Source organism: Sinohyriopsis cumingii, chromosome 8 (genome assembly GCF_028554795.1).
Source record: "Sinohyriopsis cumingii isolate HCF-2022 chromosome 8, ASM2855479v2, whole genome shotgun sequence".
In the NCBI taxonomy this organism is placed as follows: Eukaryota; Metazoa; Mollusca; class Bivalvia; order Unionida; family Unionidae; genus Sinohyriopsis; species Sinohyriopsis cumingii.
Window position 1 is genome coordinate 10,376,677 of NC_142968.1, and position 24,436 is coordinate 10,401,112.

Below are 24,436 nucleotides of genomic sequence, written 5' to 3' on the forward strand. Positions count from 1 at the left end.
GCCGACAGGTAATCACACACACACACACACACACACACACACACACAGAGAGAGAGGTTATTATACCCCACTTTATATCAGTATCCGCACTTTATAAACGTCCGTCTCCCACCACCACAAAAAGAGGACCCGTGACCGCGGGGATAGAGGTCTGCAGTGGCGGTGGACGGGTGAGTGAAAGCACGTATTTGCGATCGAAAGCCATCGATGTAGCAGTACTTCAAATTGCTTTCAATCTCAATCAGTATTTTATTATTCCTCTAGTAAATATTTGTTTTCATGTTTCCAATATGATTGTTTTATCACTGTCTATTTAAGGCCACTGTTTATCATCTCACACACACACGTATACATACTGGTAAGCGCATAGAATGTGTTTAGCATTGGGGAGAAACAATGCATTAAATATAATCTTAAACTCTGTGAAAATTACACTTTGATACAAGCCACGTACTGTTGAAACTCATTAATGTATTACTGCAATTTTCAGGTGCAATCAGGAAGTCATCTGCAGACATTTCGAATGAATGTTTACATTGTATTTGCATGGCAAGTATACATGCACACACATACACACACACGTATACACACATGCATAAACACACACACACACATACACACATGCATGCATACACAAATGCATACACACACATACACACTTGTATATACACACATGCATGCACACATGATTACACACATGCACACACATACACACACATGCACACACATGTATATACACACAAGCACACACATACACACACATGCATACACACACATGTATATACACACATGCATACACACACATACACATATATACACAAACTTGCAAAACTGACCACTCTATGGTTGTTCAATGTTGATTTCATACAGAACACGTGGGAAGAAACAATAATATGGGGTGGGTGGTATGTACAATTGCACAACTTCTTAGTAAATCCGCAACAGAGGAGTAAGAAGGAAACAAGCTGGTAAGTAGGAATGCAGGCAGAAATTTAGCCAGGTATGTCAGTAGATAAATAGGCAGGTTAGTGTTGATGTATATACATTATATATATGTACCATGGAACGTCAGCACAATAATAGCTTTATTTCGACGAGTAAACATTTTAAAATGTAAATATCAAATTTACTAAAAATACTTTAGGAATTCAGACCCTTCCATGTAAATGTGGACATTAGCATATAGCAAATTATAGATAAAGTTAAGATGTTTACATCTGCAAAAGTTATATAAAATTAATTATTAAAACTTTAGAATCAGTGAAGACAACCGAGTTACTTCCAATAATTTCATCTATGTATCCTCTTATGAAGCATTTGTGGAAAAGAGCACGACAGTCGAATTAATAGATTTCCAATTTGATTCACACATCATGGAACATTAAGTAAATCTGCAAGACCTCGTGCAATTTGTCATTCTTGTACTGTTTTAGTAGATAGTATATGAGTTTGATACCACTTGTAAATATTGAAAATAAATTCCATAGAAAGATGTTTAGAAAGTAGGTTTTTAAGACTGGTGGTCGAACTAATTTTGCTATTCCAGCTATTTATATAGATTGTGTGAGACCGCTTGTACATTTTTATAATACCATCTCGTGTAATGTAACTTGCTTTAACACAATATCTCTTGCATGTTATTTTCATCACAACGGCTTTAACACTCTTTCTTATGTATGCTATTTTGTACACAACTGGCTTTAATATTTTGTTTCATGCATGTTATTTTTATCACAACGGCTTTAACACCCTGTCTTATGTTGTACACAACTGGCTTTAATATTTTGTTATTTTCGTCACAACGGCTTTAAAACCCTGTCTTATGTATGCTATTTTGTACACAACTGGCTTTAATATTTTGTTTCATGCATGTTATTTTTATCACAACGGCTTTAACACCCTGTCTTATGTTGTACACAACTGGCTTTAATATTTTGTTATTTTCGTCACAACGGCTTTAAAACCCTGTCTTATGTATGCTATTTTGTACACAACTGGCTTTAATATTTTGTTATTTTCATCACAACGGCTTTAAAACCCTGTCTTATGTATGCTATTTTGTACACAACTGGCTTTAATATTTTGTTATTTTCATCACAACGGCTTTAACACCCTGTCTTATGCATGCTATTTTGTAACACCACTGGCATTGACGTATTGTCTCTTGTATATTTCTTTGTAACACAACCGGCTTTAACACATTGTCTCTTGTATGTTATTTTGAACACAACTGGCTTTGATACATTGTCCCTTGCATGCTATTTTGTAACACAACTGGCTTTGATACATTGTCCCTTGCATGCTATTTTGTAACACAACTGGCTTTAATACATTGTCCCTTGCATGCTATTTTGTAACACAACTGGATGTAATACATTTTATAATTACAATTAACAATGTTCACTTACCCCACACAAGATGGTTCTGATTAAAATTTACAAGTTTTCTTGCACTGTCCATATAAATAGCTTGTACAGCAAAACAAATTTCACACACACACACACACACACACACACACACACAGTGACGTTGTTCTAGAAGCCCTCTTTTTGAAACACCCCACCAAAAAGACAATCTGCATATTTCAAAGTTAATACCCAAATAAAATGAAAACTTGTATGTTGCATGTCAACATTAATTGGAATACAAGGTCTCAAACTTGCTTAAATAAAAAGCAGTAAACAAAACGCTGAATAGCAGAAGAATGACGCTGTCTTGGACATGAATTTGAGAGACCTTCAAACTTTATTTTCTTTGAAAGAGATCAAACTTAATCTGCATGACAATGCATGAGTTTTAGCCTTGTTTCACAAAGATTATTTTTCTTCAGGTGGAGTCTGATTGTAAAGACCCAAAATGTGTGATGGACCTGGGGTCACTCTCATGTGGCCCTTACCAGATAAAAGACCCCTACTGGAATGACTGTGGAAAACCAGGTCCAAGTGAGTAGATTATTTTAATGAGTGTCCACTTGGAGTGTTATATAAAATAGGAGTATTTCACAAACATTGTTCCTGGCTGCAAAGGAAGGGAAAAATTACTAATACCCAACCACCCATATGCACACACACAGACACACAACATCACAGAGTGCTTTAATAAACATATTCCGTGGAATATACCAGATGTTTGACTTAAAATGTGAACTATGCTTTTTGAATGACTCCAGAATAAGTTATATCTCTAAGAGGAATCCTCTCCTATTACCCTTTTTCTGCTTACATACAAAATAAGAAAATATGAAGTATTATATAATGTACAAAGCATGAACTACTATATTTTGGTGTGTAAAGCACCCCACCCCCTAATTTTCGACCATGTATGAGAGGATATATAATACATCTTAAAGTCTTGATAATTTTTCTCCATTTCACAAATGCAACTACAGTTGGCCATTTTGGATAGTGAATGAAAACAGTGGCAATGTTTAAAGCATATCTTTCTGATTTATTTAAAGACTATTTAAAAATTGCTTTGTTGATGGAGTTCCATCTATTGCTTCAAATCCCTCAAATTCCTCTTCGTCGTTATCACTCTTGTAAAATCATTGTATGTCAATGTCTATCAAGATTCCTGGAATTATTGCATAATACCTCTCATCCTCGTCTTCACTGTCACTCTCTGGGTTGTGTTCATGCTTTCCATTGCTCTCCAACCTATTATGCATATCTATGCTTTTTTGTAACTCCTGGTACGTGATTTTATCTAATTTTTACAATTTGTATTCATGGCTGTAATGTATACAGAATATTTCTAGTTAGTTATTCATGGCTGTAATGTATACGGACTATTTCTAGTTAGTTATTCATGGCTGTAATGTATACAGAATATTTCTAGTTAGTTATTCATGGCTGTAATGTATACAGACTATTTCTAGTTAGTTATTCATGGCTGTAATGTATACAGAATATTTCTAGTTAGTTATTCATGGCTGTAATGTATACAGACTATTTCTAGTTAGTTATTCATGGCCGTAATGTATACAGACTATTTCTAGTTAGTTATTCATGGCCGTAATGTATACAGACTATTTCTAGTTAGTTATTCATGGCTGTAATGTATACAGAATATTTCTAGTTAGTTATTCATGGCCGTAATGTATACGGACTATTTCTAGTTAGTTATTCATGGCTGTAATGTATACAGACTATTTCTAGTTAGTTATTCATGGCTGTAATGTATACAGACTATTTCTAGTTAATTCTGCCTATGTGACCTGAGTATCTTAAGAGCACAGTAGTTGCATAGGATCTATAAATAGATGCTTACATATGTATTGACATTTATTAATAACAATCTTAATAATAAGACTTAAATGGCGCTTATGGCATAAATTCTCATTGGCTGATGGGATTCCAAAGTTTATAGAACAATTCTGTAACTTCTCTTTGTTTGGGCTAGGTCACACAAATAGGCCAAATCAACGCAAAATAATTAGTGTATTCTGTCACACTGGGTTTCAATATACAGTGTATATAAGGAGAGATTTAAGCAATCAGTTCGGAGTCATTCAGAGTTATAGTGTTCCTGTTGTAAGTCTGCAGACGAGTTTCATGTTGCACCTAGATATTATTTGAGAAGAAAAACATTTATTTGGACTGTTTAGTTTGAATAGAAAGTGCTCATTATTAGGACTTAATTTTATTCTGGAACTTTTATCAATTATTCAAAGGAATTCTGATCAATGCCATCTTGACATCACAGTATTTAGAGGACCGGTACATTTCCAGTTTTAAAATTTATAAGGAACTTTTGATTCATTTACGAATTTTACAGACCATTATAAGGACTAGCTTGGATTCACTTCATAATACTTAAGTTCCTCTCACATTGTTACTTTGATAATTAAATTTTTTACAAAACTTGTTGGTTTTGTTTTTATTTTGTGTTACTTAGTTTGTGACCGCAGAGTAATAACACTCCCCCAACATTTCTTACATTGCCCTCATTGATACTTTCACTATATTTGTTCAGATTCAACATCGAACACGTATGCTACATGAAAGTTCACCAAAGGTTGGCTGATTTTCATCAAAGGCTCTGAAGACATCAAGAACTGCCTTTTATCACTCTATTACTAATAAAACCTAGAAAAATCTTGTACTTGGCATAGAACTCCCCAAATGACAACAAAATAATCAATTAAGACGGTGGTGTAGCAAGGGCATTAAACCCACGTAAGATCATGTAGAAAGTTTATTATAATCAATAAAAGATTTCCGAATAAATCATTAAGTGGCAGTTTATTTCCATAAATGGATTGTCCTAAATAAAATCTATTCTTTACTGGCGCATAAATTCTGACATGAAAATTAACTTGTGTTATGAAATGATATGTATCAAATCAGCCGAGACATGCCTCATTATCATATTACAAAATGTTCATTTTTATTTTCTCTTTTCCAGGCTGGAAAGAATGTGCCAGTAATAAGACATGTGCCGAGTACTGCATGAGGCAGTACCGTATTCGATACCAGAACCGTATTGGCCCTTGTTCCAGTGATTGTGAATTTCAGGCCAGGCTACACAATGGGGGACCGAATGGATGTACGACTAGGAAAAACAGTACAGATGTGTACTGGGCTAAAGTGAAAAAGTGCCTAGAAACAGGCTTACCATGGCGCTAAAAATGCTACCTGTATTGGGCAAAACTGGAAAAGTCCCTAGAAAACAAGTTTTCCCTGGGGCTAAAACACTTAAATTTATATAGTTAACTTGACTGCTATGAAATACATGGAAAATGCATCAAAATGAACAATGCTTGATACATAGTAACCATGTGCTTGATTATTTCAACCTGTGCTATCTTCCATTTTGGTTATATTTCCCTGAAATAAAGTATACACATTGAATGAAAGTGGACACTGCTTCAAAAACTTGAATCCTGATATGCTTTAGATATTCATTGTCCCATTACATTGTGTGTACGCATTTAAGAGAAAAGAGAAAAAATGACCAACAGAACAAAAGTTATTCTCACACAGGTATGGTAGACTATTCTTCATGCATGTATTCAACATATAAGAATAAAATCAAGTGTGCCAAAATAGTAGACTGCTTCTCAACTGACAGATATCAAATTCACTTTATTACTCAGTAATCAGAACACTGACATCATGCTGTGATGAATTATTGTATGCATCCTCACAACAAATTACTGTAAGATAGCCCATTTTTAAAGAAAACTAATTAGATTAAAAACTAAACACAATTTTATACTGTCTAAATCAAGCTGTTTTTTTCAAATTTTTAGGATATGTGATGTTTTAAAAACTAAATTTCTTCACAACATAATTGGAAACTTGGTTGTCATGAGTAACAGTTTCAGTTTTTGAAATGAAATTGAATGTGATTCTCATGAAATAACAGGAACCAAAGCGACAAGTGCATGTGTTATTTACATCTTTCATCATTTAAGGTGAAAAAAGTTCCTTTCAATCAACATGATGCTACTTTCACATTCACTGTTATTTCTGATCTTTAATGGAAACCTTGAAATTCTGATGGGAATCATCAATTAAATTCCATTCTTGTAACAATATATGATTCAAAGATATACATCATTCTCTCAATATAACACCATCTAATGTAGCAGTGGAGGTTACCACTTTATAGTGAGATCACATTATAATGAAGTAGATTATATAATTCCAACCATACTTGCCTTATAACAGGAACCATGTTATAGTGAAGGGTTTTATAGTGAGTGCAGTGCTGAGTAAATAAAGAAAATGATGATACATTCATATTTTGTTCACAAATTTTATTTATCAAACTTTTATATCATATTATCACAGACATTGTGAAATAAAACATAAAAATAGTTACTGTACAAAAGGAACCTGTAATATTTACAATTAAAGAAATGCAATTTGTTTTTAACACATTTACGTACATTTCTCTATATACTTATTCCTGGGAAAAGGTACATGCATTGTGTATGTACTATGTTCCATAATTTATATCGTCAAAGTCAAGGTAAATTGTGACTATTATTTAATACATATATTATCAGATTACAAATAAAAAATAAATTTGTGCAACTATAAGTTATATTTCATTATGAAAAAGTTAAAATATATGTCAATTAATATAAATTGAAAAGATGTAGCAAACTTTTCAAATCCCATTTTAAACAAAGTAACTGGACAGAATACTTGTAAAAATACATTAGCTGATACCAATCAATTGCTTAAATGTGAAATTATCAAGCGAATTCCAGGAACTGATTACCCTTGCTTTTTGTTGGAAGTAGAAGACATTTGTAAAGGAATCACTAGGTGATTAGTGTACATATTAAAAAGGCAGACACTACTGATGTTAACGACTGATAATGGAACCAGGTCAGGTCTCACCAATACAAAATATTTTGGTCCAGCATTTACTGGCCATAACCCCACTAAGCAATGAAATTTCAAGCCAACAATCAAATTCTGATTAAGTTATGTCAGTAAACATATGCATATAAAAATGTCTTAAAATAAAACAATAATAACTAAGGGAACTGTACAGACACCGAAAAGGGTGGGTCCAGCTTTCAGGGTCCTCAACTTTGATAAATGATGAACCAGACTGCATAAAAAAATCAAACTAAGCCAAGATATCATCAACATAAACTGGCATACAATTGGAGTTATTAGGCAGATAGGAAAGTTGGTGAGTCTGACAATATAAGATAACCACGCCAAAAGATGAATGTTGCACACCAAGTATGCACCTAAGCAACACTTACAATCAAACTCAGCAGAAATCATCAATATTTAAGTGCCTGTTAAATTTTTAAAATAATCAAATGAGTCAGTCATGTGCAGATATGAAAGTAGTTGAGTTTAACAATCCGAGGCCACAACTCTGCTAAATGGCAGAGAATCCTAACAAATGAAATTGGTTGGAAACCGTCTACTAAATTTGGTTGAAATCCAATCATAATGAAGGAATTGTACTGAAATTAAAGTGGGTGGGTCTGTCAACCAGGGACTACTACTCAACCAAATGATCATAACTCATCCTAAGTTTATTTGGTTTAAATTCAATAAAATAATCTGGGTACCTAATTTGCAGATACCAAAGTGAATGGGTCTGACAATCAAAGACTATATAACTCTGTCAAACAATGCAGAACACTGACAATCAAACTCCTCCATGGGCTCATGAAAATTAAGTTGCATGTTATGTTTGGTTGAAATCCATAGACAATTAACAGGGTTACTGTGATAAATTAAAAGTGGATGGGTCTAACAGTTGGGGACTATATCTTGGCAAAATGATATGCAGAATTCTGAGAATCAAAGCTCAAGAAAGTTCAAATCAATATCAAGCAGGATACTCAATCTTGTTGAAAAAAAGCAAATAATATTCAACAAATTTATTCTGGGAAAATCTGACAATAAGGAGATATAACTGCTAATTGAAAACATGGAAAGCCGACAATCAAATTCAACCAAGGTCTCACCAATATCAAGCTGCATAAAAGTAGAAAATTACTGTACAAAAACAAACATAGGTATGTCTAACAATCAAAGGTCATAATTTGACTAAATGATGACCAATAACGATGACAGTCAAGATCAGTCATCATAGTAGCATAAATATCACGCTACATCAAAAATCTGGTTGAAATCCATTACTAGCTAAGGGAGTTGTTGTGTGGAAACTAAAGTGTGATGGATGAACAAAAGAAAGAATGGATGGACAGGTCAATTTAATGCACCCTCCATTTGTACAAATATTGTGGACAATAATGACTTAAAAATATGTATATGAAAATATAGATCTCTAATGAGAGCAAAAACTGGAAGAGATGAAGTTTATTTAGACACAGGGTCATCAAGTGGTCAAAAAGATCCTGCATACATTAAGATTTAATTTGAAAAACCTACATGTATTTTTAAATGCACTTGTAATATAAAAATATCTATTATTAAACTTGTGATAATCGCTGGGTTCTAATCACAATAGTATCGATAAATACTTTGTGAGATTATTTAACACTGCTATTTTTTTAAATATTGTAAGTCCTTAATGGTAAATCTTTTAAAAATTAAAAAATAAACTAAAGAACTCTTAAAAGATAGCACAAAATAAATCCCATTTCCTCCTTAGACTGTATAACACAGCTCACTCAAGAAATGAAATGAAAACAGCACGTCACTGCTCTTTTTACGACTGAAAGTCCCTTTTCAACTAAAGTCTGTTAGAGTGAATTCCCCTGTCTACTCATCCAGCTGACACAAGAGGGCAGCTCCCTTTGCTATCCAGTAGTCTTGGGACTCTAAAGAGGGGAGGTGGACAGCTACCACAAAGTTTGTAGAGTGACCTGGAATACATTTTTAAAAAAATATTGTCATGACTACAAAAGCAAAACATGGTCAGTTTTAAAAACTGGACAAAAGGCAAACATGCAGAAAAGTTTTTAATATGCCTGTACTGTTGAAAGGTAAGTCAAATCAGTCTTATTTGCCAAACATTTAATACAAATTCATACTCATTCATGGATGAAAATAACCTTATCTGCAAATGGGGCCTAAATGGGAAAACTTATCTGCAAATGGGGCCTAAATGGGATAAAATTCTGCAAGAAGGATGAGATAAAAGAATTATTAACCAATGCAACAAAAAATGTAGTGATCATATCATATAAAAGACACAATGCATAAAAAAGTAATGATCACTTTAATATGTTGGCTATGTTTGTAAGAAATATATATATATATATATATATATATATATATATATATATATATATATATATATATATATATATATATATATATATAGATGCTCACACTGCAGCCAAAAATTCTAAATATAAAAAAATTGAAAAAAAATGTGACAACGTTGTAAATTTTTATAAATTGCGTGATAGTCATTTGATACATACGTACACCGAATTTCACCTCAAATTGCTTTTGCTTCAATTAGCTAACAAGGTTTTATAATAGTTTAAAATGAAATGAAAAAATTGAAAAGTTAATATAGTGGCCCAGAAATCTAATCAGACAATCTATATATAGTGACATATATGCCCACAAAATTTGACAATCTATATATAGTGACATATATGCCCACAAAATTTGACAATCTATATATAGTGACATACATGCCCACAAAATTTGACAATCTATATATAGTGACATATATGCCCACAAAATTTGACTTTTCTCACTCTATTAACTTTTGCTTAGTCATGCTAACAAGGATTTATAAAAATATCTATATTCAAATAATTCAAAAATGGCTTTAAAAAACTGAAAATCTGCTCTGGTCATCAACATAAAGATACAAGTATGCAGACCAAATTTAATTTGTTGACATTTAGTAGTTTTCGATGTGTGTTTGCAAAACATTTATACAACCAATGTGACACTATCTTTTTTCTCAAATGATGTCTTCAGAGCATGTTGTAATGTAAGTGCTATCATTTTGTAAAACTTCAATACAATCATCAAAACGTTATGCTAGTTGCCAAAAACCCAACTGTCGTCCACATAAACAGGTATGCATGTCGTAACTGTCTTATAATGTAGTTATGACAAGAACATATGAAGGATTTTGGTAATTCTGGAACATGAACTTACACATGGTGGACAGCATACCAGCTCGACACAAAATCTTATAACTGAGGTCATAAACCACATTGTAATCATAAAAAATAAATACTTATATCTATATTCTTACAATGTAGGCAAGATAAGAACAGATTTGGGATTTGAGTACATGTATCTACCAGTGGTGGACAGCACAACAGTTCTACACAAAAAGAAATTAGGAATTTAAGTCTATGCATATACCTGTGGTGGACAGCACACCAGCAATACACAAGAAGAAATTATAGATCTGAGTCACCACCAGTGGTGGACAGCACACCAGTTCTACACAAGAAGAAATTTGGGATTTGGGTCCATGCATATACTTGTGGTGGACAGCACACCAGCTCTACACAAGAAGAAATTTGGGATTTGAGTCCATGCATATACTTGTGGTGGACAGCACACCTGCTCTACACAAGAAGAAATTTGGGATTTGAGTCCATGCATATACTGGTGGTGGACAGCACACCACCTCTGCAAAAAGTACAGATTAGAGATTAGGGATTAGGGATTTTAGTACATGTATTTACCTGTGGTGGATAGCACACCAGCTCTGGCTGATGTCTTGTACAGAGGAGCATTATAATCTGCTGGGTTGGGAACAAAGTCCATTTGTGGTTCCATATGCAACATTGGTAGCACAGAGTTCATAACACCAGGAACAGCATCAGTTAACATCATTCTTTCTATGTCCCATCGACAACTGTCCATGAACAAACCATGCACCAGTACACCATCTTCTGGCTTATGAACCTGTTGGAATAAAAAGTCAGCAAAAATAAACAAAATATTGGCATATACAGAGCATTTTCATCACTGAGGAACTATAGTGGCTCAGTTCTTTGGAGTCAGAGTGCCTGACTAATTGCTACGAATGGTGAGGATTCCAATCCTAACCAACCACAGATCAACCTGGGTTGATGGCAGTGCTGAGTCTTGGGGCAAAACACTTTACTCCAGTTGTGTCAGGACAAAATAACCACTAAATAACCTACTTTTATTGATAGTGGCTGCAGCTGTGTATCGCTGGGCAAGACACATTACTAAAATTGTGTCAGAGACTAAATAAGCATTAAATAACCTACTTCTATTGCTGTGCCTTAAAACATAAAACCAATCATAACTCTTACTTCACTTTCTTGAAAAATTACAAAGAGAAAGCCATAAGTCTAATCAGCATATAATTTCTCTACATGACAGTTTTACGTACCAGCTTCCTATGAGTTTATCTCAGGACCCTGCCAAAAAGGTAGCAGTTGAACTTAAGCCCTTGTATATATTGGTTGCAGAACTAATATTCAACAGTTTTGCACGTCAAAGCATTTCATGTTTTTCTCTATTTAAATGAAATCTAATCCGATGCCTTTTTATTTAAATAATCCACTTGCTTCAGTTCTCTTAATAATGCTAGTCATTGGAGAATTGAGGGGGGGGGGGTAGAGTTCATTCATGTTATGTCACGAAAGTATTTCTATACCGTATTTCATGTATTTGTTTGTACCCTTTAATTTTTCATACACAATCCAGTTATCAAAATAATATTATTTAAATGTATCATAATTTTTTGTACATATCACTTTGTATTTTTTCGAAAAAATCCATTGAATTATCAGACATAAAATTTCTACTATGAAGATTTACTTAAGGAAAAAAGATAGAAAATCACATAACCCCCCGAAATCATACTGCAAATATATATATATATATATATATATATATATATATATATATATATATATATATATATATATATATATATATATTCTGACAAGTTTAATCATGCAAATGAAGCTGAAAATATGTCACAAGATTCAGTTAAAAAAGCTTAGTAAATATCAGCTTTAGTTTCAGACTCCTTACTAAACTAACTCTCCTGGACATGACTTATTGAATCCAGGCCTGCCCCCCCCCCAGCAAAAAAATCCTGTGAGCGCCCATGTGCATTAGCTCTCTTATTGTCATTACAATATCTACTGGTGTTTATTAACAAATGGACAAAGGACTTCACAGACCTACCTTTAAGTATTATTGTTAATTAGTTCAACTTATTAAGTCCTTCACCGTTACAAAACACCATGTGCATTTTAAAACGAGTTTGGAATCCCTTTGATGTTTTCTATCCAACAAAAATTACATCTCAGTACATGCTAAAGTGAAGACCACAGACCATTGGTCAACTAGTCTTCTTGTTTTAATATAGTCATACAAACATAAAATGTGAAAACCTTCCCATTTTTTCCATCGTAAATTTGAAAGTCATGGACACTGTTAAATTGATTCGTATATATACATATACTATTTTTTAAGTGCTTGTTCTGTTTTGACTTGGATATAATTAACATTTTATTGCAAATCTATTCTATGATATACCCCACTATTATCTTTGTTGGCAAGTTAGAATAACAATAATGCATATGATCGCTTGTCCTTATAACATCAACTGTATGGACAATGGCTTCAATAGCACATTGACATATTTTCATTTCCCTACTGGCAGCCTTGCTGATTTCACCTCTTCTGTCGATTCTTGCCCTCAATTTGGTTTCAACTAGAATAACCAAAGCGCTAAGCATGTTTAATTACCATGTAAATAACACTGCATAGCCATGTGGTTGTTGTGACAATGTACATCATAATTAATACAAGAACTGCTTGTTGATTTAGCGGTGTTTATTGGTAATGGAATATAGTAGGGTCGTAATACATGAGGATTATTACAATCATCAGATAACTGAAAATAGCCTTTTTTCTCTTTGCAAAAGCTAAAAAATAAAAACCACCCTGAATAAATATGGTCTTGTAAACTGACAAAATTTTGTTACATCTCTCTCACACACACATGCATGCGCTCATGTTCATTAATTAAAACGTAATTTCAAGTTCTTTATTTTTTATTGCAATTTGATAATGAAATTATTGTTGCTGTTGTAATACAGGTTGCACTTAATTTCTTGACAATGTGGACTCAAAATGTTGCGTACAATTTATTAATAAATAATACCCATAACTAATACATGTTGAACATGTTCAAACCATCTTAATCTTTTTGCCAACATTACACAACATAACAGCTACATATGCTCTAAATGCAGACAAGCTTTCACACTGAGACATAAGCACCTTTTTCTCTCTCTCTCTCTAATTCACTAATAACAACAAAAATCTTTTTGAGTGCTTTTATTATTGTTGTAATTAAATTCTTGAGTTGAGAGCAGAATGAGACAGAAAATATACGATTACTTATATGTTGAGGAGCGTGTGTTCCGTAGAACTTGTTCAGGTATGATCCCTTTATTTTTCGTACATGGTCGGTACCCCCAAATGATAATTACTTATTTTACAAATAATTTTTTGTACACTGAAATTAATAATTATTTTTTTGTGTACACAAAATTACATGAAATTTGCTATATTGGACTGATGTGATATGAAATCAGAAAATGCATATCAGTACAGTAGGTAATAAATAAATAAATCTCAGACTATTGAAAAATGATCCATTGGATCTGTGTATTACATATGATGTACATATATAAAATGTTAATTTCTCATACTACTTTTGACAGGTTCTTGCTTTAATTTTTAATATCAGCCGAATGAGGATAAATGTCATCTAAACTAGCTCCTCAATGCAAAAGAAACTTTTAATCAATTATCACCCGAAAGTCTCTCAATGATAAAGCCACGGCTAAATGGAGACTGTTTTAAGGCTTTACCTCTTTATCTATTTCCATTTCTTCTCCAAACTTAAGTTCTGCCATCTGTCGTGTTACTTCCTTCTGATCACGGAATTTAGGCAATGGAATGAATTTGAACCTAAGGTGGTCAATAGGAAGATCGTACTTCCGGGCATAGTTCTGAAGGGAACCAGTCAGGAAACCTATAAAACAAAAAAAATATTTGGAATTTTCAAGCCTTGGCAGTTTTGTGAAAATGACAAAACTGAAAACATTATTGTTTAAACTTAAAAAAATTTCAAATGGGATTTGTTTTTACACATACTAGAAAGACCTATTGACATGTTCTAATTTCACTTCAGATGGATATTAAGGTGTCATATTTTGGTATTTTAAACAGAATGCATTACTGGTATTCAAACCTGTTACAAAAGGTAAATCTAAATTGTTTCTCATTATATTTATTTTCAAACTGTTTATATGAAGATCATATTTGTGAAATGTATATTTTGTTCAGAAATTAGATGAAAGAAGAGGCAGCAAGCAAACTGAATAGCTCCAAACTGCTTCACATTGAAACAACAGCAGAGCGAATGTGGCAGAAAAAAAAACAGATTCAAGAAAAATAGTGTATTTTACAAATCTATTCATGCATGAGTTGATACAAAGAGGATAATAACTAGCATGTGTTACTATGCCTTTTTCAATATACAGTGAGTTACCATGGAAATGTAAGTGAATTTGGTATAATGTATTTAATACTCAGGTTAGGCTGAAGTCATATGGCCGCCCACAATGCCTAATGAAGGCCACTTGAAAGATGCCAAGAGTTTTTAAGAAAAAAACCCATAGATTAAATATATTTATAAATTCAAGGCATAGTTAAAGCTTACTTAAGCTGCACACACCTCTGTATAAAGGATGACTACTAAATAAAGGCCAATTAGTATTAACTCCTTATAGCACACACGTCAGTATACCTTATAAAGGATGACTACTAATAATGGCCAACATGAATTAACTCCTTGTAGCACACACCTCTGTATAAAGGATGACTACTGATAAACACTAACATTTATTAACTCTTTATTGCATAATTCTCAGTATAAAGAATGACTACTAATAATGGCCAACATGTATTAACTCATTATAGCACATACCTCTGTATAAAGGATGACTACTGATAAACAAACATTTATTAACTTTTATTGCATAATCCTCAGTATAAAGGATGACTACTAATAACGGCCAACATGTATTAACTCTTTATTTCATAATCCTCAGTATAAAGGATGACTATTAATAAAGGCCCACAGGTATTAACTCCTTATACCAGACACCTCTGTATAAAGTATTAACCCCTTATGTATATATTTACTTAATCTAAGTGCAATGAAAACTTCTTTAACAGATACCCATATAAAAACAGAACCTGCACCTAAAGGACATTTAAAAAACCCTTTTCTTAATTTTCATAGATCTTTCATTTTTATATAAAGGACCCCAGTCCATAGGGACATATTTTGTGGTACACTGTGTGTCCTCTATAAACAGATTTTATTATAGGAAGGTTGTGACAAGGTACTAACCTTGTGGAAAGAAGAATCCAGAAAGCCAGTAGGATTTTGGCTGTCCCACCATGATCCAATTGTTGATGAAAGAACACCTCAGGATCAAATCCTGAACCCAACTAGCCAAAGGCTTCAGAGAGGGGTATGCTGCATTGGCCCACATGCCTGGCACCTGAGGATGGAAATTTTATTATTGTCTGGTGTATAGCACTTCTGCAAGTGAAAAACAGTCACCCTGGTCTGCCAAAACATAAATGTCACCCTGATTGGTCCAAACATATATTAAAAGTGCTTCTAGACTGGCCTCCTCTCTGTTTGTTATTCCTTATTAAATCAAGCAAAAAATGTAAACCTTGATCTTACAGTGACTTAAACCATGGCAGATCTGAGTTGACATTGATTTTGAATGCTATGGTAAAAATGTATGAAATTTCTGCCAATAATGGTGTTCCTGCACTTTCACATTCTCTACCAATCTCTTCCATACTCACCAAGAAACTGGAAAACTAATGCATTCAGAAGAAATATACCCATAGTATGTTGTTAAAATACACCTGGAAATAAATCATATTTCAACAGAATGTATAAAATGTTTGCAAACTCAGCAGGAAAAATAAATCTGCAAACATTATTATTGCTAAAAGCAAAACAGTTATGCAATATTGCCATTAAATAAGATGTGGAAATATTTTTTGTAATATACTTAATTTTCTGATTCTGATATGAAATATCATTTCTGGCATATTTTTTTCACTATTACGTTGTCATTATCAAAATCATGGCCATTTAAAAGAGCTTCTAAACATAAAATGAACTGTATTATTATATATAAATATATATATATATACACATACAGTGTGACCCCACTATAACACGGAAGGTTGGGGTCCATAGAACCTGGCCATATTATAGACTGAACCATGTTATAACCAACCAAGTCAGTTGACGAAAATGATGCATTTTCCTAAATTATGGTGGCTGAGGGTAGGGTGTGGGGTGTAATAAAAGCTGGTGCAAAAATACATGATTATAAATAAATGAAGACAAACTAGTCAGAAAAACATTTGTATATAGACAACTAATATTTGTGTAGTACAATCCATAATCCGTTAAGTACTGTACTTGTATATAATAAATCCATAAATTCAATTATAGATCACATGTTATAAACTTCATATGTCTCACATTACATTAGAAAACAAAAATAACACGTATATTTTTTAAAAATGGTAATCCTCATTTTGATCTATATCCAATTGTAACTTCACTACAATTGTCACAAGTAGCACATGGCTGTAGCTGTCAACATGCCGTATGTACATGTACTTAAATTGGCCATGATTTTGGTCAGCTAGAGAAATAAGAACCCTCTTGCAGAGGCTACCCAGGCTATTGATAGGGAAATGAAAACTTGAACAAATTAAAAAGTTTGACAAACACTGCAAGATATCCCATCTTCAACTTGATGGCGTTTTAAACTGCCATTAGTAGTTACCGTAAGCATAATTTTTTTCCCACTCAAATATGAACCTTTCATGGTGCAATAAATGCACTCCAGCTCCTTTGGTAAATGCAACAGTTTATCAGATTCCATTGCTTTTATTTAAATTTGGTGCTGACTTCCTCTGATGAAAGGTTATTTGTTTTTATTGAAGATTGTAGTTGGCTTTCTTTGATGAATTGTGCATGACTGTTATTGAAGTTACCATTAAAGGACAGCATTGGAGGATCAAACAGATGTATGTTTCTTATTGCTGTGGCAACATCAAATAACTGTAGAACATTGATTGAGACTGATTTTGTTTTCCTTTGCTTAGTATTTATATAGAAGGATTGCTGTTTCAAAGGTGATCAGTTTTCTTTGAAGTTTCAGCAAAACTTTTTTTCTGGGTACATTTTAAAAACAAAAGTAATTAGCTGTCATTTGGATGATTGTAGCAGTTACTTTTCCAGCTTCAAAAGCTGGTCCATTGTAGCTAGTCCCGGTAGCATAAATAGAAAAACAAGTAGATCTCCGTTTTTGTTTTATTTTGTTTTGTATTTTCAGTTTTGTTTCTTAGGTTGGGGGGGTGACATTTCTGGTGGTGGTATGATACCGCCTTTCAGGCATGCATCAGAATTTTTTTTTTTAAACAAAAGGCCAACAGACGATGAATAAACAGGTGTTCTGTTCTGTTCTAATGGAGATTACAGAAAATATGAGCGTTCTGAAGGGTTTAAAATAACGAGTAAAATGAAGAGGAATTTTACTTGCCATCCACACACAAAGGTTACTCAAAATAAATATATTAATTAGTAGTGAGCGGCGGATAAACTAATGTTATTTCATAAGAAAGATCCATCAGGAGATAGTACCATGTCTGATTGATTGCTGCTACCAGAAATATTGATAAAAAATGCTGAGATCTTATGTACAGCATACAGTACTCAGGCCAGATGTCAGAAAAAGTGGATTGTGATATAACAATGCACCGATGAGGTGGTAAGTCAATATGAGTAATTAGTTTATTTATATAACAATATATAAATTTCAGCATGTTTTATACAGAATTTGCGGCTTCCTTTCATGGTGCCTCTGAATTTCTTCGCTTCAAACCCAAGTTGTATACACAAGTTAAAACAGCCAACAATGAGTGGGGGGGATCACCAGATGCTATATGTTTTTGCCAGTAAGGAAAATAAATCACAATTTTCAACATTGGCAAAGTGCAGCATGATCCCTGAATAAACTTTTTACTTGTTAGTTTTTGTACTTTTATGAAGGAAAAACAGTTTTCATGTTATAACAGAGCAGCCATGTTGTAGCAGGGTCACACTGTGTGTATATATATATATATATATATATATATATATATATATATATATATATATATATATAGTATGTATACTGTATCAATTATATACCACGAGATGTATACATTTTTCATTAAAAGGAAGCAAGGCTTGCCGAGTTTCCTTTTAATGAAAAATGTATACAATGAGTATACAATTTAAACATGAAATATGGTTTTCATGAAGAAAGTAGTGCACTACAAACACAATTAGCTTCTTGTACACTGAACCTGAACTGTCAGACATTCACGTACTGGCATATAGAAATTAGCATTGAATAGAAACTAAGCAAAATGATTAACCAACAAGAGGTACTTAAAATATTTAAATATATTGAGATTTCTCTCTCTCTCTCTCTCTCTCTCCTCCTCCCTCCCTCCCTCCCTTTGGATGGTTTGACTAAACTTTACCAACATTCATAGGTCCAGAGTCACCATTGTATGACACAAGCAAAAATCCCCAACGCTTGTATTTTCATGAATTTGTGCCCGTATCTAGCTACAATAATCCAGAGAGAGAGAGATAGAGTGACAGTGGCAACCATTTGAACATTTTTATACTTAATAATTAATAATCGATTTTTACAACATTATAATAGGTTTAAGAAACAACAACAATACAATATGTGCACCTTGTGACTGAAAAATTTTACATATATGCCTGGTGTCAACTGGCAATTGCAACAATGTAACATTGATATTATGAACACTGTAGATAGATTCCAAGAAAAGATAAACATACCGTTACGATGAACCAGATTACTGTAGGTTACTTGGTACAAGTTCAGTTTTAATGTTTTCATCCAGTGCCATGTTTTTCTCACTCACTTTAGATTTTTGCTTATTTGTCCCTCATGCATGAGAGGGGAGATGGGAATGGAACAAAAATGATTCTAATAAAACTGTGTATCATTTTAACTTCATTTAGAAAACAGGGACTATTAATCCTTTTTATCGTCATTTATGTATATATATATATATATATATATATATATATATATACAAAGAATACAAATCATATCCATTAAAGGATCACTTGTGTCAGGGATTGATCAAGATAAATGCAATAAACTAACAATGAAAACAAACTCCATACAGACATCTACTCAAAACCAACAGACAAACACCAGTATCTCCTCCCAAGCAGCTGTCATCCAAAACACCGCATTAGGAACATCCCATATAGCCAGGCACTGAGGATACACATAATTTGCTCGACGATAAAACATTCCTAAAAAGGTCTGAAAAGCTATCTAAACATTTAATTTACCAAGGCTATGACAAAGACCTGATTACAGAGGTAACCCAACGGGCTAAACAAACAAACCATGATGACCTACTAAAATATGGAAAGAAGGAAAAGGTTGATAGGATACCATTTATCCTGACCTACCATCCAGATAACTCGAAAGTAGGTAAAATCGCAGGGAAACACTGGCCCATCGTGGAATCGTCAGATGCATGAAAGTTAATCATCCCTAACAAACTGTAGTAGCCTACCAGAGGCCCAAAACCTTCAAGGACATCCTAGTCAGGGCGAAGCTAATGCCAATCACACTAATCAAGACCACCCCAATAAATCTGGCGATAAAAGGTGCAAAACCTGTCAACATATGATAGAGACCAGAACATTTTCTAGCACAGTGACTAGAGAAAAATTAAACACACATGGTCAAAACAAAACGTGCAAAACAGAGAATGTAATTTATCTCATCACATGTAAGATCTATAGCCTTCATTATGTTGGAGAAACTGAAAAGCTACAAAACAGGATCATCCTTCATAGATCCAATTGGATGACAACGAAGCTGTACAGAAGCCCAGTAACAGAACACTTCTCCTCTGGCCACACATTCAGTGATATAACACTTATTGCAGTTGCTCACAACCCCAACTGGAGTCCCCAAACCAGGAAAGAAAAGGAATCTTACTGGATGTGCCACCTTAGAACATTGAAACCAAGAAGACTAGAAAAAGAAAGCCATGAGCAAATAAAATTATCTTTTGCAGCCGACACATTTTCTTTAAAATAATTCTCTAAATCTGCTTAATAGGCTATAATAGCCTAGCACTCAGGCGTTAGATACTAGTTTCGCACTGTTCGTTGTCAGTTTATTGCATAATATATATATATGACTTGCCTATTCTCTGCAGGAATACAAATACTCACACTCAACAACACTGCCTACAACTATCTGAAGGTGAAAAATCTAGTACCTGATTATTGAGGAAAGCGTAGTAGACTTTCTCCAGCTGCTCACTCATTACAACAAATCCTTTAATGGCTTTCTTGAGCTGCTCGAGGGAGTTCTGAAGGACAAAAAGGACAATAGTGAATCCAAGCAAATATGGCTAATGACAGTTACAGATCTTGACTTTGATTGTAAACCTGATATTATTAACAGAAGTGCATCACTTTCAAAGGTCACAAATTGTGGAAAGTTGGTAGAAGTTTATTACTTAATGGGGTACCAATATTTGTGGATTTAAGATTTAATGGGATTACTTAATGGGGTACCAATATTTGTGGATTTAAGATTTAATGGAATTACTTAATGGGGTACCAATATTTGGGGATTTAAGGTTTAATGGAATCACTTAATGGGGTACCAATATCTGTGGATTTAAGATTTAATGGGATTACTTAATTGGGTACCAATATTTGGGGATTTAAGATTTAATGGAATCACTTAATGGGGTACCAATATTTGGGGATTTAAGATTTAATGGGATTACTTAATGGGGTACCAATATTTGGGGATTTAATGGTTGGTACAAACCACAAATTTAAAAACATAATGAATAAAGATCCTTCTGTGAAAAGAAAAAGACCCATTCCACGATCCACTAATTAAAGTACCGAAAGGGCCCATTTGCCAATTCATACATTTATGTACCAAAATAGACCCATTCCTCAATCCACGCATTTATGTATCAAAAAAGACCCATTCCCCAATCTACATATTTATGTACTAAAGATGACCCATTCCCCAATTCACATATTTATGTAGCAAGGATGACCCATTCCCCAATCCATGTATTTATCTACCAAAGATGACCCATATGCCATTCCATAAAGTTAAGCACTACCAAGAAAGAGTCATTCCCCATCCATAAATTTAAAATACCAATATGACCATTTCCCCAATCTACAAATTTATGTCATAATGAAAATGTCTTTTTTCCTAAGGCCACACAAATTTATTCTCATTAAAACAATTGAATTCGTGGAATTTCCACATTTCATTTTTAGTTTCATTTAAAAAATAGCTTTTTTGGTGTAAATCTTAGGGTGGTTCTATCAATAGGGATCAATAGGGATAATTTAGGTGGTTTGGGTCATTCAAACTTCTTAACTCCCAGGTGAATTCTATCAAATAATACCTGTTCTTGGGTGATATTTGTCATACCAGTGCCTTCCTTTGTAATTCAACGCTGTTTGCATGTTTTCTTTATATTACACATGTGTAATAACTCCTGAGGACAACACACGTGATGTCATGATGTAATATAAGAGAAAGGCAACATGTGTATGGGATCTAAGTGTATTTTAAAAGTCATTTCACTACTCTGTAATATTACTGAATGAAATCAATTTTAAACTTCATACAAATAACTGAACAATTCCAATCATTTTTGTTCCCCAAGACCTCAAAGATTCATCTAATTACTAGACATTTCCAATCATTTTTGTTCCCCAAGACCGCAAAGATTCATCTAATTACTAGACATTTCCAATCTTTTTTGTACCCTAAGACCTCAAAGATTCATCTAATTACTAGACATTTCCAATCTGTTTTGTTTCCCAAGACCGTAAAATTCATCTGATTACTTAACAGTTCCAATCTTTTTTGTTTCCCAAGACCTCGAAATTCATCTAATTTCATACATTTTATATAAATGATACAAGATTCTCTATGTAAATAACAGTTTGTAAATTACTGTTTCTTTTAACCTCATTTTATTTTTATTCTTTCTTTTTTGCCACCCCATTTTTCTCGTTATAAAGCTGGACTGTATAGGTTAATGATGGAATCATGGTAGTTTAATCACTGACACATGGTGTAAGCCCACTTTTCTCTTTACAAAGGGGGACTGTACATTCTTAAATGGAATGGAAGTTTAACCATAGACACATGATCCAAGTCCACTTTTCTCCTGACGATGGGGGACACTACATGCTAGTAATGGAATGGCAATTTAATTTCATTGCTGAAGCATGATGCAAGCCAACTTTCTTATTATAATAGTTAAATGAAATGATAGTTTAGCTGCAGACACATGGAAGGTTTAATAACTATGTTAAGATGCAATATTCAGTGGTCTATTATTTGGGTCATTAATAATTGCTATTTATAGCAAAATGTTTAATGAGAGTCTATTATTGTTATTATATTTATGTGATTAATGGCATATAAATCTCCTAGCAGTAAGACTCATTACAGGAAAGAACTATTGTACTCAATGGTCAAAATTGTGTCCCCTTTTGGTTTAAATTTAGTTTCTGTAGGGTCATAGCATTTTGCTTATACTAGTATCAACATGTTGTGAAGTACATAAGCAACAGAGCATTTCTTAATTACTAACCTTGATTACTTTCAGCAGTTTGTTAAATCGATCAACTTCCTGTGTTAGGACAGTGGTGAGTGAATTTAGCCGTCCCTTTGCATCAGGCTGGAACATTTCCTGATTCGCTTGCTCAATATCGAGTTTATCCATGACCTTGCCCAGGATACTCTCTGCAAGCTCATATACTATCTCATCGTTTGATTTCCCACCTCCACCACTAGAGAGTCGTGGTTGTACATCCAGGATGGTGAAAATCAGGGCATTGGTTTCTTGTCTCTATAAAAATTAAACATCAACATTTTTAGGATTTTTAACTCAAATAATCAAACAATTTTAAAGTTCCCAAACTTAGTTAAAAACAAAATTGTTTGAGATTTCATCCAGCATCAAGATTGGTATCTAAATTCATAGGAATTGAAAATAATGTGGGAGTTATATTTCCTAAAAATGAATACACTTTTTAAAAAACAACAACATCCTCCATTTCCATTAAGCTATTAAGTTAGAAAGTAAAAATATTTAACATTGACCTTAATCCAGGATATTGACGGATATAAAGATGGACATGCATGCAGATTCCAAAGATGTTCTTATGTTCAGCTTGTGCCAGGGCAGGCTGACAAATATGAACAGATACAATTCTTACATTTACCATACCCTCAGCAATGGAGATAATTGTGACCAAGAAAACACAAGCAAGTCTAATATTAACTTATTAAAAACTTAGTTTTCAAAACACAGAAAAAAATGGTCAAAACTTCCACCATATAGGACAAAATGTAATGTCTCTTTGCATTTGAGAAAAATTACTGCATAACAGGTTATGTTAACTTTGTGTTTCCAATATTTTGCACTAACAATGTTATAACATTACTGCATATTAAAGTTTTGCCTTGCAGCCTGTCATACATGCTTTCATTACCATTATTTACTGTAAAGCTTTTTTGATGAAATTTCACAAAGTAATTGAATGGGTACTGATTAAATTTCTACGAAAAAAATTCTCAGTGCAGTCAATAGTAAGAAAAAATTACATGCCTAAAAGAATAACTCACAAGTACACAAGGAAAACAGTACATGCAATAGTGTCACACACTTGAGGGTTCATGGTGATTGTTGTAATACTAATATCAACACAAAAACCACAGCATAGGCAAATGTGTCATACCCTTGAATGGTGATACCACTTATGGTAATAC

General features: G+C 33.3%; 2 protein-coding genes across 4 annotated transcripts in view; one reads left to right on the forward strand and one right to left on the reverse strand.

Annotated features, from left to right (window-relative positions):
• The window catches only part of LOC149792966 (lysozyme-like), a 6,006-nt gene extending 149 nt beyond the window's left edge, over positions 1 to 5,857 (forward strand). Inside the window, exons 1-4 of the mRNA XM_089966836.1 lie at positions 1 to 8; positions 491 to 549; positions 2,831 to 2,942; positions 5,407 to 5,857. The exon at positions 1 to 8 is cut by the window's left edge and continues 149 nt beyond it. Coding sequence (XP_089822962.1) covers positions 1 to 8; positions 491 to 549; positions 2,831 to 2,942; positions 5,407 to 5,627 — 400 coding nt within the window. The 3' untranslated portion in view covers positions 5,628 to 5,857. The remainder of the gene's footprint in view (positions 9 to 490; positions 550 to 2,830; positions 2,943 to 5,406) is intronic.
• An 891-nt stretch (positions 5,858 to 6,748) lies between these two features.
• The window catches only part of LOC149792967 (dynein axonemal heavy chain 6-like), a 246,874-nt gene continuing 229,186 nt past the window's right edge, over positions 6,749 to 24,436 (reverse strand). For all 3 annotated transcript variants that reach the window (XM_089966835.1, XM_089966833.1, XM_089966834.1), the window contains 6 exons: positions 23,256 to 23,513; positions 20,886 to 20,978; positions 15,856 to 16,009; positions 14,306 to 14,469; positions 11,120 to 11,342; positions 6,749 to 9,316 (listed from right to left, as the gene is read on the reverse strand). In XM_089966835.1, the coding sequence (XP_089822961.1) occupies positions 9,213 to 9,316; positions 11,120 to 11,342; positions 14,306 to 14,469; positions 15,856 to 16,009; positions 20,886 to 20,978; positions 23,256 to 23,513 (996 nt within the window). In that variant the 3' untranslated portion in view covers positions 6,749 to 9,212. The remainder of the gene's footprint in view (positions 9,317 to 11,119; positions 11,343 to 14,305; positions 14,470 to 15,855; positions 16,010 to 20,885; positions 20,979 to 23,255; positions 23,514 to 24,436) is intronic.